General features: G+C 41.9%; 2 protein-coding genes and 1 long non-coding RNA gene across 5 annotated transcripts in view; 2 read left to right on the top strand and 1 right to left on the bottom strand.

Moving 5' to 3' along the window:
* LOC134304055 (uncharacterized) overlaps positions 1 to 12,249 on the top strand; it is a 30,492-nt gene extending 18,243 nt beyond the window's left edge. For both annotated transcript variants that reach the window (XR_010007740.1, XR_010007739.1), the window contains exon 5: positions 12,172 to 12,249. This is a non-coding gene — a long non-coding RNA (uncharacterized LOC134304055). The remainder of the gene's footprint in view (positions 1 to 12,171) is intronic.
* The window catches only part of kif18a (kinesin family member 18A), a 30,865-nt gene that overhangs the window by 10,076 nt on the left and 676 nt on the right, over positions 1 to 20,113 (bottom strand). For both annotated transcript variants that reach the window (XM_062989592.1, XM_062989594.1), the window contains exons 2-12: positions 19,055 to 19,415; positions 17,100 to 17,257; positions 14,251 to 14,355; positions 12,604 to 12,714; positions 12,181 to 12,378; positions 7,163 to 7,339; positions 5,489 to 5,563; positions 5,179 to 5,279; positions 2,529 to 2,691; positions 1,545 to 1,709; positions 313 to 434 (exon numbers count right to left, since the gene is read on the bottom strand). In XM_062989592.1, the coding sequence (XP_062845662.1) occupies positions 313 to 434; positions 1,545 to 1,709; positions 2,529 to 2,691; positions 5,179 to 5,279; positions 5,489 to 5,563; positions 7,163 to 7,339; positions 12,181 to 12,378; positions 12,604 to 12,714; positions 14,251 to 14,355; positions 17,100 to 17,257; positions 19,055 to 19,373 (1,694 nt within the window). In that variant the 5' untranslated portion in view covers positions 19,374 to 19,415. The remainder of the gene's footprint in view (positions 1 to 312; positions 435 to 1,544; positions 1,710 to 2,528; positions 2,692 to 5,178; positions 5,280 to 5,488; positions 5,564 to 7,162; positions 7,340 to 12,180; positions 12,379 to 12,603; positions 12,715 to 14,250; positions 14,356 to 17,099; positions 17,258 to 19,054; positions 19,416 to 20,113) is intronic.
* The window catches only part of mettl15 (methyltransferase 15, mitochondrial 12S rRNA N4-cytidine), a 69,290-nt gene continuing 68,420 nt past the window's right edge, over positions 19,244 to 20,113 (top strand). The window contains exon 1 of the mRNA XM_062989601.1: positions 19,244 to 19,407. The gene's annotated coding sequence lies outside the window, so the exon portion shown is untranslated. The remainder of the gene's footprint in view (positions 19,408 to 20,113) is intronic.

Raw genomic sequence — 20,113 nt, 5'->3', positions numbered from 1 at the left:
TGGGCACTGATGTAGGTTAAGCAATCCTTAATTGATGTTCCAGTTCATTCTAAAGCTCAGGGCTCTGTGCAGGCCACAGGAGTTGCTTTAAACCGAGCTTTTCTTTACGTCTTTATAGACTTTGCTTTGTGCACAGGGGCACAGTCATGCTGGAACAGGAAAAGGCCTTCCCTAAAATGTTACTGCAAGTTCGCAATTGTTGTGGCTGACACACATGAATATACACCATATAGTGTACTCAATATGCTTAGTGCTAGTATTAGTGCACGTGTGTGTGTTGGTTCAGTGGTTTAGTGTGTGTGGGGCTCGTACTTGCTTGTGTGTTTGTTCTCCTGGTCCTGCAGACTGATCAGGTAGTTCATGTGCTGGATGTGCTGCTGCAGGTCGGCTACTTGCAGCTGCAGCCGGTGGCACTCCAACTCCCTTTTAAGCTCCTGCACACACACACACACACGCGCACACACACACACAAAATGATTATCCAATTAGCGACATAGTTCAAATCAACCATCGGCAGTCGGAAATTAATTTAAAAAATGACTTTTTTTTAAATGACTACGCTACACACACAGGTGGTCAACAATTATCTGTACCCATGTTATACAAAAAGCATATAGAATTGATTATATGAAACTCATTGACTTGTTTTGTATAAGCTTGCTGGCTAAGAATTAATCACTGACTGTAAGAGTCATTAATCAATTAAATAAAACTGCCTCTCTAATTGTTAACAATTATTTATTCCTCCAAAAAAGTTTGCCACTTGCTATTAAGAAAACAAAAACTTTTTTGTTACTTTTTCCACTAAACCACCACAAATCCAACCACTATTTCTTATTTGTAGTAGTTTATAAGTGGCTAAAGCAGTGGAGTAGTGATTATAAGGCTAGTTAAGTACATGTTAAAAAATGACATGGTTAAAAACAAGAATCTAATAATTGGCACGATAATTGGTCGATTGAAGGGTATAGAGACGTGGTTGGGACACAGCAGGAGGAGAGTTTCTGTTCTTGCACGGATTAAACTGTACCAATCCCTTATCAATACCAATAAACCAAAGGAGATGAGGGCTGGTGCGAAAACAACCAGGCCTGGGCTGAGTTCAGCTGTGATCTGTTTTGGTGGGGTCTGTTTTCCTCTGGCTCTCTGAGAAAGTCCATTCTGAGCACTGTGACGCAGGGAGACGACGGAACATTGGCCGGGCGGGCGGATTACTAGGCTGCTCTACTTCCAAGAAAAGACGAAAAGGCGACGGAAATGGAGGTGCATGGATTAAGAAAGCGGCTGAGAGAACGAGCGGGGAACATTGATCCTTTTATTTTTATTGACTCATCTTTTGGCTTCCGTTCAAGTGTTTTAACGGCTACTTCAAGTTTGGTCTGTTTTTAACAGCGAGCGTAAAAACACTCCGCTGCGTCTATACTGGGCAGCAGAGCCATTAAGCACGACTAAAAATAAACCCCAAACAGAAAAGTATGGACAGCGGACCGGACAGCTCTCATATCTACGGTCCGGTCCAGGCTACTCTTGAAACCGGGACTGACCTCTGGCGCGTGTCCGGTGTGTCCGAGCAGCTTCATCTCATTTTCAAGACGGTGCAACCAACCGTCATTTTCCTGGAAGCGCCTCTCCGTTTCCTCCAACTTTCTCTGTAGGTGAAGCCGGTGCGACTGCAGAGACGCCAGCTTACGCTCATACTTACAGGTGGCCTACAAAACACATACAAAACAAATCTGCTTTATTCTGGAACAGAAGATCATTGTAGTCAAACTGGTACAACACATTCATGCCACCTTAACATTTATGCACCACTGCTGGGATTAGGGATGGACCATTTGATTACAAAGTAACCCTTAACGGTAGCAAATTGCAGGCTGGATGCACCATGACGTTGGAAACTCGGTCTTTATAGTTGATCTGTTAGATCTACCAGAACCATATCTGGGATCTGTCGCTGTCCTATATCACGTGGTGTGTATAAAGTCTCAATTCCTGCTGTGGTCACAGTAATTGTGGCGCTTTTACACGAAAGTGAAAGCAGGATAAGGCATGTTTCATGCTGTTCATATGTATAGCACAGATCTTGCTAAAAACATTTAAAAAAATACACGCTTCAGTGCTTGCGTGGAGTACTTAATCCTAATGTGAGTTACGGCAATGCTTCAGAAAGGCATCTTCAAAGACGTGGTGAGTAATAAAGTGTCTGCATCTCTATCATGGTTTAGGAAGAGGTCACATGGTTAGGAAAGCCTTTTTAGCTGCTGGTACTGGTGAGCTGCTTAACAGTGCAAAGTCAGTTTAATTGAATCCTTTATCTGTTTGAGTTTTGCAGCTTTTTTGCAGATAATTTGTTGTTGACTATTAAAATATTTGCCATTTTTGGTCTTGAAAGGTTAAAGTACAACAAAAACCTAGTTACAAGTTCCAAATATTAAAAAAACTCCCCATAATAAAATGTAACACTGCTGTAAAATGCAATCCGATCTCAGTTAACTTTACGTCTGAAATAGGAAAGGCGAAACAGGTACCTTCTCGCTTTTGTTTTTGTAGAAAAAGAGCATGCCCTGCTGGTGCCACTCCTCCCTGTGACCGAGCCTCAGTCGGTTCTCCTTCAGCTGTTTCTCGATATCCAGCTGTTCCTTCCGCAGCAGCAGCCGGTCGGCAAACACGCTGCGCAGAGACTCCGACATCCTGCGCACACACAAACACATTTTAAACACAAAGTTCTATTTATCAAGGAGGGCATCTGGCACGGTTCGGTGTAGGGCTCCTGAGCGGAGGCCGCGCTCTGTATTCTACTGTACGCCGTGTAATTTGTTATAATTGTCACTCGGCTGTTTATGTGATACTAAAAGACAAAGCGGCCTAACGTACAGCTCCGGCGCGCCAAACAAAGGTGCTATTGTCGCCGAATCCAAAAATTGAGGGGCAGTGAAACATATACAAAGAGAAGAACAAAAAAGTAACCTGAAACCAGTGCTGTCCTTGAGAGTGGTGAGAGGACAATAGATCTGGTTTATTTGAAGTCGACAGCTACTCCTACACAAAGAGCCTGTGGAAGCCCGGGCGAAGCAGCAGCCTCCGGGCAACACCTGCAGTACAGTGCGCCAGTCACATTTATAGCGGCCTCCTATCTCTTACGGCACTAAGGCTACTTCAGAGGAGAGCGGTTTAAACCAGTAATGCAATGAAAATTTGTGGCCAGTGATAAAGCTGATGCTTGGCTAGAAGTGTTCTTCTCCCTGAGGTATGCAGGTGCATAATAATAATAATAAAAATAAAAAAAACACTCGCGTATTACTCAGGAAAAACCTAGCAACCTCAGAGGAATAGAACTGCACACTGATTATTTCTTTGTTTGAAAACTGGCCTGCCGGAAAAGCAACCTAAGACGCGTCTGAAACATTTATTATCATGTTATTAACTCGTAGTGCAGCTCCAGGAGAGAACTGTATATAATATACTTTTTTTTTGTTTGTTTTTATAATGCCATATTGTCATATTTATTTGTTTTGTATTATACTGTATATATATGTGTGTTTTCAGTCTATATTAATAAGGAATTTAATAATTATTTCTGTATTATCTTGTGTAAAAGTTTCTTTTAATGTATTGGGCATATGTAGTCTATGTTGTACCACTGTTGTACGCAGTCGTTTAGGATGTGATTTCTGGTGATTGGCGTGCAACAGTCTTCGCAGTGTTTGTGTGTCAATCTGGAATGGCCTATTCTATCTATATCTAGTGTAGATAACTTGGTCTGTATGTTTTCCATAATGCTTTTTCATTTATTCCTAATGTTAGGGTGAATCTCATGAAGTTTATTGTTTGTTTGTGTGTTCCAATGAAGTCGTCATTCATTTTTTAATATAGTTGTAGTAGAACTGGTCAGCTTTTAAATTTCTTAATATTCCACAATGCCCAGATAATCCATCGTAGTCTAATATCAAACTTTTCGTCTGTCCCTTATTTATGGTGCTCTGTGTTTTGATTATTGTTGGGTGTTCGGCTGTGGGTATGTATAGTACATATCAGTATGTTGCGTCTTGCATATTCTAGTGCCATATAAAGGGCGTACGCTTCTGCTGCTGTATATAACATACAATATAATATTTTAAATTTAAAGCTCGGTCAATAATCGTTGTCCACCAGCTTGCCTTTGAAAAGAGGATGTAAAAATGTTGCATGTGTTACGAATTAACCTCATCAGTGTTGGTGCGAACTGGGGAACTGTGGGTGTGGTCGCGCTTAATTTCAATGCCGTACGAGACAACGTTAATGTAACTGTTCTATATTACAGTGAGGTTTGCTGCACCGACACTGATGCTGATAAAATCCCACTGCTTTGATTAATTGAATGTGTTTGGACTGACCCTGCACGGCCCCCTAATCAACAGGAACTATCCTGTTTATCCCAATTTTGCCAGAAGTAACAGCGTCGTGTTTAATTAATGCTCGAACGTCCAAAAAAGTACCCACGAGTTGCCGCAGGTTGGTATTCCAGCGTAGGTGGACGCTGAGTGAAGGACTAAACACTTTAAATTCAATAGAGGAGAAAAACAGAGCGAGAGGCTATCAGCAGTGTGACGTAGTTGCAGTGGTGCCACTGCCATCGCGTGTCTGGAGCATTTTTTTTTGTTTTTTTATGCAGGCATTTAATGCTGCCATTCTGGTCCGCTAAGCCCCGCCTCATCTTCAGCCCTCCTCTCAGTTGTGAGTTCTAACACCGGTGAATGAAAAGGCGTAGGAGTAGGACTCATTCATTCCTCCCTCGCCTCCTACTCTCATCCCTCCCTACATCCCATTTTTACCCCTCCTCTTTAAGCTCTCGCTCACGGCTGGTGCTGCAGCTCTGGCTGGCGAGCGCCACGTGATAAAACGAGGGTCGAGCGGGAACTGTCGGCGTATCCCCTTCCCTGAATGAATGGGTTTGAATTGGAAAAAAAAATCAGAAGTAATGAACACCTTGGAAGTATTATAAATATTGTTAATATATACGTATTGTAAGTTAGCAAGGTCGGCGAGCTACACGACAGCATCCAAACATCACTACTGGTCTTCAAGCACGCTGTGTGCTGCTGTGTGCAAATTGTGTTTGGTGTGTCTGCATGACTGCACAGATGTCCAAGTACGCCCAACCAAGCACGCACACACGCACACACACACACAAATGCTTACTTCTCAATTTCAGCTCTCTTCTGGCTGGAGATTGGATTAACAGCAGGAGCTTCTACCTTCCTCTCCTCGTACTCTCTCAGTTTCTGTTTCAGCATGATAATCTGTACAAACACACAGAGACACACTCAGCCCGGTCTCAACTAACACGCATCTCCGTCTAATTAGTTCCATCTCGGCTGTCAACAGAAACAAACCAGATTTACGCAGACCGCAATAAGAGCCGCAATAAAGTCTGTTTGCGTTCAGGGTCACACAATAGTGGCCAATTATGAAAAGTAAACATTAATAAAAGCAGCTCGTTAATCCTTACCTCGGCCTTCTGTTTCTCGCAGATGACGGCATACTGGCCTACGTGACTGTCCACGCTCACGACGTTGCTCTTTAACTGGATTAGAGACAAGGGAAATGACCAAACTCGGTATTATACAGGGATAAAGTTCACACAGAGTGAATGTACAGCACACTATCATTTCCACCTACAGGAGAATTTATATCATAGTGGTGAACATTATGTCCATCTTTATTCAAAGAACTGATTTAAATTAGACACACGACTACATTTTCAGACACGAACCGCTTGGTTTTAGGTTACGTTAAGTAATTTTAATGGGGTCAGGATTGTAGGCTATTTAAAACTGTAATCCAGTGTATTTAGAATTGCATTACGCCTCAGCTTTAGCTTATGGACAGATGACCTTACATTCTCCTAAAAAACTTTTTACAAAAAGTGCATGTTAAAAGAGATTTTGGAAGATTCTGAGCAAGCAGGACACTACTGGGTAGATTCAACACTCTCAAGGTTCTTTTATAAAGAAAGACCTAAAATCTTAGAAATTAGTTGAACAATTCCAAGAAATCATATAACTTTTTATAAAATAAACTGTATTACACACATATGTGGACACCTGACCACAAGTTTTTGGACAATAATATGAAACTGGCCCCCCGTTCACGACTATAAAACCTTTACTTTTCTGGAAAAGCATTCCAGAAGATTATAAAGTGTGTCTCTATAATCTGTATCTATTAACCCAAAGCATTTTTATGTAAGGCACAGATGTTGGATGAATCAAAAGACTAATTTTATACCAGGCTTTTACGTCCCAGTATGGATCAGTAGGGTTGAGGTCAGGTCTTTGTGCAAGCCACTGAAGTTTCTCCACACCAAATTCATTAAACCATGTCTGTATAAAAACTGCTTCGTGCACAGCAACACAGTCATACTGAAAACACCTTCCTAAATTGTTCGCACAAAGTTAAAAGCATATGATTTTATTCATTTTATATCATTGATATTACACCTGAACTCAATAATTAGCGCAACATATCTGATTTAATGTACGAATTTATAAACAGTCGACCCTCTATACATGCAGGGACTGGTTCCAGGACGCCTATGAATACCAACATCTGCAGATGCTCAAATTTCTTATTAAAAAAAAGTTCAATATTAGGATATATCCTACACACATCCTTCTTTATACATCAGATCATTTGTAATATTTTCAGGGAATAATGAACACAATAAGGATTGTGGGGTGTGTGGCACTGTAAGTAAAGAGGTAAAGCATCAGGCAAACCTAAACCTTTCTCTCAGAAGGATCGTCGATGTCGTAAGAATCATGTTCTGATTGCAGAAATGTTTAAATCTTTTATATAAATATATTAAATCTGTGATTGGTTTAATCTGCAGGTGCAAAAATTGCCGATTGTACATGTGATGTGCAAAAGTTACCTTTGTGTACTATGTTTTAATACTCTGAAATCGTTCAGTATGACCTGTGCAGTACTACAAGCAATCACAAAAAGCAAAATGACTTTTTACACTTTTTATATCTGTTGGACTACCAATTCACACAATACACTCTATAAATAAACTCTTAATGAACGTCAAACACGTGAACGTCAAACACGCGTGCATAACAAACGACTTTAATAACATGCTTATTAGTGTGTTACTGGTGCTCTGTGGCTTTGATCTTACTGTTGACTTGATCTCCTTGGCCCGGTTGGCGTACTTGAGCGTGTTGTGCGTGTCCTCGAAGGACAGCGAAGACGGGCTCACGTTTGCAATCATGACGGTCCTGCAGTTCCCACCCAGAGAGTCCTTAAGCAGCCGAGTCAGCTTGCTGTCTCTGTAAGGGATGTGTGTCTTCTTACTCTGAACAAACAAGAAACAACAAATATTTCAGTTATTTCAATTGGAACAGGAACAAATCAGCTTGTGATATTAAACAAGTAAGATTACGTGAAATTAAATCTACGTTTCAGGTCATATTTATTGGGTTCTGGAACAAAAAGGCGAATACAGGCTAATGTGCTAACATACCAATGTGACAAAGCCATGGATTTACATATACATTATATCTTAAATTATATAGCCCATAAAAATGCCATGTGTAAGACTACCATCGACTGTCGTCTTTCCACCCTTGAAGATCTGTACTCCTCTATGATTCCTCAAAGGGCAGGGAAGATTATGTCTGACTCTTCACACCCTGGTCGCTCCCTTTTCCAGCGGTTTTCATCTCAGCGGAGACCGAGAGTGAGAGCCTTAAAGACTTCAACCGCCACCTCCACAGCCTCTTTCCCCAGTCCATCACCATACTAAACAAGGGCTATTCCCACATCCCTCCACTTTAACAGATGCACATGGATTTTATCAAACATTATGCAGTCACTGAACATATGCACCTTATCTACTTGAAATAATCTCCATCGCACACTTATTTATTCGAAGTCTGTCCGTGTACTGTACCGTACATTCTGTCTGATGATGCACTGCTTACATCGCCACAACAGTTTTTCCTATAATTTGTGCTCTATCTATATTAGCTTAAAGTTGAACCAAAAAGAGTGAATTGCACTGCGCTGAACTAAACACAAGCGGCAGCCTATTGATCTGACTGGACGAGCTCAGTACTGTAACACAAGCGTAAGAGGAAAAAACACCCGTCTTCCTCCTCGCTACGTCTACGCCCAATTGAGTCACGATGCTCGACGGCAGACCCGAAGCGACCGTCGGGTCTAAGGCGCTGAGCGAAATCCCAGCGCTCAATTGAGAACTCAACAAGCATGAAGTTTTATGGCCAAATTACAGCACAGCTGGGCGATTTAACAAGGCTGGAGGTCCCGCACGCATATGGCAGTGGCTCCAGGTGGAATGATGGGTGGTTCCAGTTCACAGGAAACTTGCAGTCTGGGACTGGTGTGTGCCAACGGGTGTGCGGTTAGTGGGACTGTAAACCAGTGAAAGGAAAAGATGATAATGAAAAAGTGAGTGAATAAATGTGGGATTCAGAGTTGGGGGAGGGAAGATTGGACTGGAAAAAAAAGTGTGATTTCATTATGGTAGCCAAGCAAGTGGTGGCCTATTAGAAGCTGCTAAAAGAGGTGAAATGTAGATCTCGGGCCACTTTATAGTAACTGTTTTTTCACAGGTTGGAAATAGTGCTAGAAAATAAATGCCAGTCATTAATTAAAGAAAGCAGAGTAAGTCTGGGTTAATACTCCTGTAGTTAAAGCTCTTTAGTGTAAAACTGCTAACCTACATTGCAGATGCTATTAAATAAATTCTACAAAGCCAAACTAACAGCACTGTAATACACATGATATGCAGCAAGACTGCTTTCCTCTGGCCGTGCCATTAAGCAGAGAACTTGACAGCATGACACAATATCGACTGATTTTTTATCAGCTAAAACTATCAGCAAACTAAAAATCCTGTCTTATAAAGATTTGGAGACTGTTACCCATGCTTTTATCTACTCTCGATGGGATCTGCCAGTCCACTCGGTCCCGTTTGCAGCTCGGTCACCCACTGGTACTCAGAAAAGGGAGCACATTTGACCGATCCTGGCCTCCCTTCATTGGCTCCCAGTAAAATACCGTATAGAATTTAAGGTTCTTTTATTCTCTACGGTGAAGCTTCATCCTATACATCTAATCTCATCTGTTCTACCTGTCCCAGGTGAGCGGGCTTTCTACGTGGCTGCCCCGAAACTATGGAACAGCTTGCCACTTTTATTAAGGCGTCCCCTACAACTGATCGTTTTAAATCCAACTTGAGGACCTATTTATTTCCACAGGCTTTTGGGTTTTAGCCAGCTGTTTTGTTTGCATTGATTTTTATTTTGCTATATGTCTTTTACTGTATCCTATTTAATGTACAGCGCCTTGGATGACACTTGAGGTCTTTCAAGGTGTTTTATAATTAACCTGACTTGAGAGTATTGAGGGTTTATTCACATGCAGTTTATATCAAATGTATTTCAGTTTAAAACAAGAAAGCTCTGCATTGATTGTCATTAAAAGAAACAGGCTCATGAAACTTGATTGGTTTAAAAATGTGTGCAATAAATGTATAAAGAGCCCTGGGGTGGGTTGTTGCACTACGCCCAGTGATTCCGGGTAAACCAGACCCAACGAGCTGCTGCTGCTGCTCATTAATGAGTGTGACTGTTCTAGCCGTCTCTCAAGTTGGTGTTTAAAAAAAAAAAGCAGAGAACTAGGACTTATTGGTAGTAGAACCATTTCAGTGGCAGTTTTTCTTTTCTATTTTACAGCGCACTTGAAAACCACCTTGAAGTGTAAACACGAGCAAAGCCAGGCACATGAACACATTTTTTTACGCCCAGCAACATTCTGATGGCGGTGTATCAGTCTATAGAGAGATAGAAATGTTTATCTTTGCGGTGTGTTTTCACCGAGTGGCCCGTTTCAGGCGTGGGTAAGACGAGACGTCTGAGTGACTGGTTAATGTATGCGGATGGCATGAAAACAATACCCACAAACCCACAGTGCATTGAGGCCCAGAGACAGGGATAAACCTGCTCACCTTACTCCCCTCCCCGAACACACACACAACACATATATAATTAACAGTTTTTAAAGTCCCAAAACAAAACAAACACCCAGTAATACAGTGTTTTAGGGACAACTGATTAGAATCCCCATTCATTTATGGATAAGGGTCATGCTACACACTTTGGGTGGTTATAAAAACAACAGATGCTAAAATGTGTTATAGTTTTGCTGGGAAAAAAAATACTGGTGTTTCCTAAATTGGCTTTCACATCTGGTAACTTTCAGCCCAATTCAAATCAGCTGCAGAATAAACCAGCTTGGAAAGACCATTTCATAAAGCAACCACAGTTCTGAACCAAAACAAACACACTGGATGCAAAAAAGAATTGACACGGCTGCTCAGAATATAGGACGGCCTAACAAGGAGCTGTGCGCCGCCCAGACAAATAAACAAACCCGAACAAACAAGAGAAAATTACTTGGACGTCGGCTAGGGAAAGCAAAGTCTAAACTTTGGAAAGTCTTTCAACCCAGAGTCCTTTAAACATGATTGTTTTCCATACACATGCACCTCTCCATGACTTTAGCCCCTGTTAAAAGGTTTACCCCACTCAGGGCAAAACTGAACCTCAGACAGGAGTGTAAATCCGACGTGTCAGAGGTGGACTAGGCTCAGGTGTGGTTCTGGTCATTAGTCTGTATGATCTCTGTATGATGCTACCCAACCCTGACTGTACATTAGATGCAGCAGCAAATATGCAAACTCCAAATAATGTTTGTTTGCCACTGTTGGGCCCTTGAGCAAGGCTCCTAACCCTAACCAAAGTCACAGTTGTAAGCTGCTCTAAATAAAAGTGTCTGCTAATACAGCAAGTGTAAATATTTGTATAATCCTAAATTATTCAAATCCTAAACACCTCTGGGCTAAACTGGAACATCACTTATAAGCCAAGTCTTGTTCATCATCTGTGCTTGACTAAACAGAATGGGATGTCCAACTAGTTCATGATCAGGTGTCCGGATACTTTTGGCTATACAGTGTATATCAATATTAAGTAAGTAGTCTTGTTTATTATATGATTACGATGCATTGCTACTATAAACATGTCGACTTATGAAACATGAATGAAATAATTTTCCACTTAATCCTATTTGGAAAAGGCCAAAAAACAATCAGTGCTTTCTGGCTGAGACACGTCGCTCCTTTCAAATAAATCCGAACGCACCAGCGCATTCAATGACATGAAACGCTCACAACCAGACTGAACAAGACTCACTACAATCTATACTGGTCACGGGCTAATGGGATTGGATAGGAACGACTCCTCATCCCTTTCGGCACTGGGAGACGCAGAGTGTGCGGCGGCGGCGCTACTGGTGGCTCTGGCGGCACGCTGGAGCCGAGCGCTGTGCAGAGACAGGAATCCCACACAGACGCGTACACAAACAGAGGCCCCTGAGGAGACGGATTAATGCAGACAATAGAGCCCCGGCTAAGAGAGGTGTAGGTCTCTCAGCGCAGATAGCATCAGTTCGGCCCTAAAGGAGACTGATACCCTGGGAGCAGCTGCCAGGAAAAGTGCGCCGCTCAGGGACACAAACCCGACTGACCCTGCCAGGCTGAATGCCAACCGGTGTCCGAGTGACACAATGTGCGTCCTCATAAATGGTATAGAACTTATATGTTTTTCTGCTGTAAATATTTCTATGAATTCATTATCCATGGTATCCTGGTTTGGTTTGTGGTGGGTCAGGATCCATTGGGAATTACTGGGTGCAAAGCAGGAATACCCCCAAAAAGAGCGCCAATCCATCTCGGGCCCAACAAAGAGCACAATCCTCTCATCCAGCCCCCCCATGTCGTCTTTGTTTAGCGTGATACACCACTGTGCCACCCGAGCGCCCATTTACTTCAATTGTTTATTATTTCTCATTTCTTTACATGAACCCTTGAATTAAAAAATGTAAATATACATATGGCCAAAAGTATGCGGACACTCATCCTTTATACAATTACTAAATTCTGTATGAACTTTCAAGTATATTGACTAAAAACTAGTTGACCATTATTTAAAAAAATCCATAAATACAAAGAGAAATCAACTTTAATCTGATGAGAAACAATGTCCAAAACCACAACACTTTGAACACTGGTATTCCTCCTTTATTTGGTCCGTCTGTGTGCAGGAGAGTTACCTTCGGGTCAGCGAGCGTGTTGATGACATTGCCCAGTGCAAGCAGAGAGCGGTTGATGTTGGCTCCCTCGCGTAGACGAGCTCCCTTGGTGTTGACGGCGCTGGCCCTCTCGGAACCAGCCAGATCGATCAGGCTCATCTTAGCCACACGGACATTTGGGTTCAGACTGGCCGTCTTGTCCTTCTGCCTCAGGTAGATCTGCCCAGAAATAATAATAAAAGAACGTACATCATTACATCATGTACATCAGCTAGTTTTAATTACCAGTGGTGTCAATTTGTACCCACATGTACTTAAAATACGGCCAGGAACGGGTCAAACTGGGATTTCCAACCTGACACGAGACCTTTGTTGCATCAAAACAATTCTGAGTGTGTATTTTGAGAACGTGTTCTTTCTGCCAGCTGCGGTTGTGCCGTTTACCTGGAATACGGCGTGAGACCGGGAGGACGAGGCGTTCATGTCAGTAGGGTGCTGGGTTCTATTTCTGTTTCCGAAATCCAGAGCTTCTAGGATGTGCTTGGCGGATTTGGGCTGCACACACAAATACACGCACACATAGAATTATCAGAATGAGACACCATGACAAAACAAAACATATTTGCTACTGAAGTAAGATAAATGCACAAGAACCCATAAAACCAAACTCACAGTACTAGTTTAGGATTAAAGCTGCCTAGGAGGGGAGTGGCAGATTGGTAAAAGAATAACAATTAAAGAAAGTCTTTACATTTAAAAAATGAGGGTATTAATACCAGGGGTGAATAAATCAGCAGCTCAGACGGTCAGTACGAGCTAATTAAATGTTTATACGGTCACGTTTTAATAATCACTGCCAAGCAGACGTGACTCAGCAAACCAACTTTTTTTTCATGCCTGTTATTAATCAGCTGGTTCACGAACAGGTTTCTGGTTCTGTGTCGCACCTGTCCGAGGGTATATACATCACAGAATGTGTGATTTTACCACACTATGTACGTATATATGAATATAAATCAAATGGTATACAACTCTCATCATCATCATCAGCAGCAGCAAAAGCATGACTGTTCTCCTTTAACTGTAGAGTCTCTGAGCAACCAGAACATTTTTTATTCGTCCCACTCAAATAATTATGAAGGAAAATAATTGAAGGGCTGAGCCAAATTTTTAAGCATAATCAGCAGCATTGGGAAAGCCACAAAACCACCAGTTCCCTCTAAACAACAAATTAATTTAATTTATGCCTAATGTATCCACATCCACACACACACACACACAAACTACTCTGCTCATTCAGTATGAGGTCTATCAGTATGGCAAAGACAAGTCAAGAATCTCAAAGTGCACACAAAAGGAAAGAATATATAAAAAGCACAGCCACACTGCCTAGGTCACCTGGTTAACACATACTGACTTTAATATACTGCACAGTATATCTTTGCCTAAATAAACAGTTACTCAGTTGGCACAGTGGTAAATCAAGCTAACCCAGTACTGCTGAGCTCTGGGGAGCCAGGGTTTAAATCTTAGTGGTGCCGTCAGCCGGGCGGTTGTCTGCACAGACACGATCAGCTACGTCCGAGGGAAGGGTATGGCCGAAACAGCCTGGCGCTGGTCAGTGCCAGGAAGGAAGGGCATGTGGTAAGCGAACCTGAGCTGCTGTGGAGTGTTAAATATGGGAGCAGTTGAAAGAAAAAGACAAACTAAATGTACATTTCAAAACTGCAAAATTATATTATTATATCATGTAATTTTTAAATGCTTAAGATGATTTTTTTTTCATGCCAGGATATAGGTTTTGAGTTTAAAAGGTCAATAATTTCTCCTCCTGTATTTACAAGAAGCTAGAGAGGCATTTATGGATCCACGTGAGTGAGGTGTTTATCTAGAGTGTTGTTATTTATATAGTGTTTTTAAAGATCTCAGTCGTTTTTGGGGAGGGACTGTGGTAAAGACTTCTTTAAAGCTTTTGTAGAATAAAATTTTGAATCAGGATTATTTAGTAAAGATAAAAACAAACTTAACGACATGAACTGAACAAGGAATTCATTCTGCCTGTCTCTCTCTCTCACACACACAGACACACACCTGATGAAGGGTAAGGCCTTGGACCACCACTCCTTTGGCACCATCCTCTCGTACCGCCAGTGGACCGGAGTTGGTCAGAAGGTCTCGAATCTGCTCGTTATAAACCTGTTCGTTTAAAAAGGGAGAAGAAACGTACGTGAAGTACGAGGAGGTGTGCACGATCGAAACATCAACCGACCTGTAGTAGTTCTACAATTACTGAATGTAGTCTATCTGTTTCTCTACATACTTTTTTAGCCTGCTTTCACCCTGTTCTTCAATGGTCAGGACCCCCACAGGACCACCACAGAGCAGGTATCATATACAGTGCCTTGCAAAAGTATTCAGCCCCCTTGAACTTTTCAACCTTTTGCCACATTTCAGGCTTCAAACATAACGATATGAAATTGTAATTTTTTGTGAAGAATCAACAACAAGTGGGACACAATCGTGAAGTGGAACGAAATTTATTGGATATTTTAAACTTTTTTTAGAAATAAAAAACTGAAAAGTGGGGCGTGCAATATTATTCAGCCCCCTTGCGTTAATACTTTGTAGCGCCACCTTTTGCTGTGATTACAGCTGCAAGTCGCTTGGGGTATGTCTCTATCAGTTTTGCACATCGAGAGACAGAAATTTTTGCCCATTCTTCCTTGCAAAACAGCTCGAGCTCAGTGAGGTTGGATGGAGAGCGTTTGTGAACGGCAGTTTTCAGCTCTTTCCACAGATTCTCGATGGGATTCAGGTCTGGACTTTGACTTGGCCATTCTAACACCTGGATACGTTTATTTGTGAACCATTCCATTATAGATTTTGCTTTATGTTTTGGATCATTGTCTTGTTGGAAGATAAATCTCCATCCCAGTCTCAAGTCTTTTGCAGACTGCAACTGGTTTTCTTCCAGAATGGTCCTGTATTTGGCTCCATCCATCTTCCCATCAATTTTAACCATCTTCCCTGTCCCTGCTGAAGAAAAGCAGGCCCAAACCATGATGCTGCCACCACCATGTTTGACAGTGGGGCTGGTGTGTTCAGGGTGATGAGCTGTGTTGCTTTTACGCCAAACATAACGTTTTGCATTGTGGCCAAAAAGTTCGATTTTGGTTTCATCTGACCAGAGCACCTTCTTCCACATGTTTGGTGTGTCTCCCAGGTGACTTTTTATAGATATCTTTGAGAAATGGCTTTCTTCTTGCCACTCTTCCATAAAGGCCAGATTTGTGCAGTGTACGACTGATTGTGTCCTATGGACAGAGTCTCCCACCTCAGCTGTAGATCTCTGGAGTTCATTCAGAGTGATTATGGGCCTCTTGGCTGCATCTCTGATCAGTCTTCTCCTCGTTTGAGCTGAAAGTTTAGAGGGACGGCCGGGTCTTGGTAGATTTGCAGTGGTCTGATACTCCCTTCATTTCAATATGATCGCTTGCACAGTGCTCCTTGAGATGTTTAAAGCTTGGGAAATCTTTTTGTATCCAAATCCGGCTTTAAACTTCTCCACAACAGTATCTCGGACCTGCCTGGTGTGTTCCTTGGTCTTCGTGATGCTCTCTGCGCTTTAAACAGAACTCTGAGACTATCACAGAGCAGGTGCATTTATACGGAGACTTGATTACACACAGGTGGATTCTATTTATCAACATCAGTCATTTAGGTCAACATTGGATCATTCAGAGATCCTCACTGAACTTCTGGAGTGAGTTTGCTGCACTGAAAGTAAAGGGGCTGAATAATATTGCACGCCCCACTTTTTAGTTTTTTATTTCTAAAAAAAGTTTAAAATATCCAATAAATTTCGTTCTACTTCACGATTGTGTCCCACTTGTTGTTGATTCTTCACAAAAAATTACAATTTCATATCGTTATGTTTGAAGCCTGAAATGTGGCAAAAGGTTGAAAAGTTCAAGGGGGCTGAATACTTTTGCAAGGCACTGTAGGTGGTGGATCATTCTCAGCACTGCAGTGACACTGACATGGTGGTGGTGTGTTAGTGTGTGTTGTGCTGGTATGAGTGGATCAGACACAGCAGCGCTGCTGGAGTTTTTAAACACCGTGTCCACTCACTGTCCACTCTATTAGACACTCCTACCTAGTTGGTCCACCATGTAGATGTAAAGTCAGAGACGATCGCTCATCTATTGCTGCTGTTTGAGTCGGTCATCTTCTAGACCTTCATCAGTGGTCACAGGACGCTGCCCATGGGACGCTGTTGGTTGGATTTTTTTGGTTGGTGGACTATTCTCAGTCCAGCAGTGACAGTGAGGTGTTTAAAAATTCCACTCATACCAGCACAACGCACACTAACACACCAGCACCATGTCAGTGTCACTGCAGTGCTGAGAATGATCCACCACCTAAATAATACCTGCTCTGTGGTGGTCATGAATATTGAAGAACAGCATGAAAGGGGGCTAAAAAAGCATGCAGAGAAACAGATGGACTACAGTCAGTAATTGTAGAACTACAAAGTGCTTCTATATGGTAAGTGGAGCTGATAAAATGGACAGTGAGTGTAGAAACAAGGAGGTGGTTTTAATGTTATGGCTGATCGGTGTATAGCGTATATGTGTTAGGGAATGAATTTGTCTCACATGTAGAAACTACTACGACGTTCTAAAGATAAGCATTTGTTCATGTATTGATTAGTGCCACGCCTCAAAGCACGCTGCCAATATCAGATTTCTAATTAGTTCTACATCGGTGGTCCACATTATTCTTTCTTGTTCACAGAGCTCATGATGCCACAAAGGTGGGCGTGTTCACTCTATGCATACTGTATATTTTACTATTACTGAAATTAGACTCACTAAACGCATTTAATACGAGCAGTCCTTCAAAAGCCATAAACGTATTGCGCAACATATTTCACTCACCTCTAGATATGAGAAAGCTACGTCAAAGACTTTCTCCTCCTTAATCTGGTCCATACGGGTGAAGAGCTCCTTCATGGTGAGGAACATAACCCCAGGGTGATCAGGGCTGCCCAGCATTGTGTGAGTCTTCCCTGCTCCTGTAGCTCCGTAGGCAAACACTGCCCAAACAAAATCAATATTACATAAAACAGCAACAGCTTACAGGTACATTTGACATTTAACTTCATATTCGTATAAAAGATCGCCCTTTCTTCCCTCTAAATGTACAAGTGGGGGCAAACCATGCCAATGAAATGCTTTTCCACAACATTATCGTGAACACAAACCCTTTGCTGGAAGGGACAAGCGTTCAAGGGTGCACTATTCTCTTGTTATGACACACTTAGCAGTTCACAGAGCACAACACAATACCCTTCTGGATGTATCTGCACATTAGGTATCCCTTCCACACGTCACTATCTGACAGCCCATATATGTAAGATCCTATACGCCGCTCGGAGCATCGCCCTCCTAAAAAAAACTCCTCCACATCCCGGCATCCCTAGCATGCTTCTATTTTTACTGCTCTAGGCTGCAAACAAGCAACCTACGCCTTTTCTGCACTTTTAAAAGTCCCTCTAAACTAAAAAACCATGCCCACTGATGAAATACTAGAGAAAGATTAACACACACTGTGTATGAAAACAGAAAATAGCTCTAGTCTCAAACTGTACACCTACAATGAGCGCCAACGTGTTCCTAATAAAGAAACCAGTTTGTGTTAATGTTATTTTAAAATCCCAACAACACTGCTGCACCTGTGTTTGGGCTGATTTTTAGAGACTGTTTTGAAATGGCATGTCTGACAACTTGATGCTCAGGTGTCCACATACGTTCAACGCAGTGTATTTCACTAACAAAACAACAACGGCACCCACAGGTATTTTTTGACTGGGTGCCTATCGGTGTTCGGACCATAGCGCGTAATCCCGAATCCCACCAGGAGTTAATCGCTTACCACTCCGTTCTCCGTCCCTGCTTACATATGCATGTAATGCACAAGCATTTATCATTCAACAGCCCAGACAAGTGGGCGCTACGCTTTTCTAGAGGGATTTCCAGTAAATGAATTTAACTAAAATTAGTCAGCTCAGTCTGAATACAGTACTTGATGCTTGTCTTATTCTTGCAATAATCTCACTCTGTAAAAACAGTCAAGGCTCTAGATGAACACACATCAATCTGGGAAAACCAGTGCGGAGTCAGGTGATCATTCAAAATAAAGAACACACATTGGGGGGCTTCCAAACTCAACTGCAAAATAGCTGCCACAGTAAATAAAATGCAAAACAAAGCCTGTTTGTGCAAAAAATAGGTTCAGTCACAATCCACAATCCATAAAGCCATAAAACAAAGCCAAAGATTACAAGGATGTGCACATATTTCACCTTCTACAGAGCATAATATCATTAAAAGATTCACAAATAAGATGCAGGAATGAATAAAGAATAAATCCAATAAAGGCTAAAAATGTCTGGCACGCTCAACACATGATCAACACATGATCAACACATGATCAACACATGATCAACACATGATCAACACATGGGCCCGATATTTTTGACAAACCATCAGTCACAGCGTCTACAAACGCAAGTTATGAGTGTCTTGTGCACAGTGGAAGTCACTCCCTAATACAAATGATCATCTTGATTTCTACATCAAAGAAAGAAAGTGATATTCACAAAGCGATATTCAACAAGCATACCATTCAAAAGTTGTTGTTCATCAGTATATGCAGCATTAATGCTTAAAGATACAAACAATGGAGCAACATATGCTGCACTGTCTAATTTGAATTGGTAAAACCTAATGAGAAGTCTGACGACACTTATCCACAGTTCTACACTACACAGGTCCATACGAGCAATCACTGACCTCTGTCAAAACTGAACTAAGAAGCTTAACTGCCTCACCTGTACAGTTGTAGCCGTTCAGAACTCCATCAACAACCCCTTTCGTAGTGTTCTCAAACACTTCCATCTGGGTTGAATGTTCCCCAAAGACTTGATCAAAAACAAACTTCAGGTCCTTGTTAGCTTTCTTCCTGAGGTCCCTCTTGCCGACTTTCTGTCCACGGAAGAACGTCACCTCCTCTTCCTTGGGGTCAAAGACCAGCATGTGGCCATCTACTACATGGACCACCTTCTTGAAGTTGCCATCCAGTTCCTTGGCGTTTAGTGGACGGACACGGACCACCACCTTGACGTGGCTGCACACCTCTTCGGCTGACATGTTTACCTGTAAGGGTCTGCAGATTTCAGCACCGGTGGGTCTCTGCAGATGGGAAAAATAGAGATTGGGAAATGAGCATGTCTGATGTATTTTAGTTTATCATGTTTAATATTTCTAAGATAATCCTGGGCCATATTTGTACCCCTTTAAACGTGATGATAAATCGTATAATATTTGATTATTTTCTTTTGCTGTAATGACCACATGCATGGACTACAGGAGTTGATGATTCATGTTCATCTTGTGATGTTACTAAATGCTTGGCTTTCTCTTGATTAAGTGTTCGTATAAATGCCCAATGGGGTTTAGGTCAGGTGAATGTGGAGGACATCAAATCACAGATCTACAAGCAGTTGTTGCAAAGCTTTGAGATTTGGAATTAAAAACAAAACACTGGCTTACAATCAGGAAAATGGAAACATCAGACTATTGGCCTCTATTGTACGTGCCCATATTAAGTCAAGAAAATAGAACGCCTTTATTCGTCATGTATACATATACAGACGTACAGTAGAGCCAAATTCTTTCTTTGTGTATCCCAGGAGCAGGCATGCTTAAGGGCCTTGCTTAAGGGCCCAACAGTGGCTGCATGGCAGAGCTGGGATTCGAACTCTCAACCTTTCAACTGATAGTCCAAAGCTCTTGTCACTAGGCTACCACTGTCATTGTACAATTGGGCCAAATTACCAAAAAGAACATTTGCAGGCATTCCAAAACTGCACACATGTCCTTTACTGGTG

This window comes from Trichomycterus rosablanca, chromosome 27 (assembly GCF_030014385.1).
Source record: "Trichomycterus rosablanca isolate fTriRos1 chromosome 27, fTriRos1.hap1, whole genome shotgun sequence".
In the NCBI taxonomy this organism is placed as follows: domain Eukaryota; kingdom Metazoa; phylum Chordata; class Actinopteri; order Siluriformes; family Trichomycteridae; genus Trichomycterus; species Trichomycterus rosablanca.
Note: the sequence above shows the minus strand (reverse complement) of the source record. Positions and strands in the feature narration are given on the sequence as shown.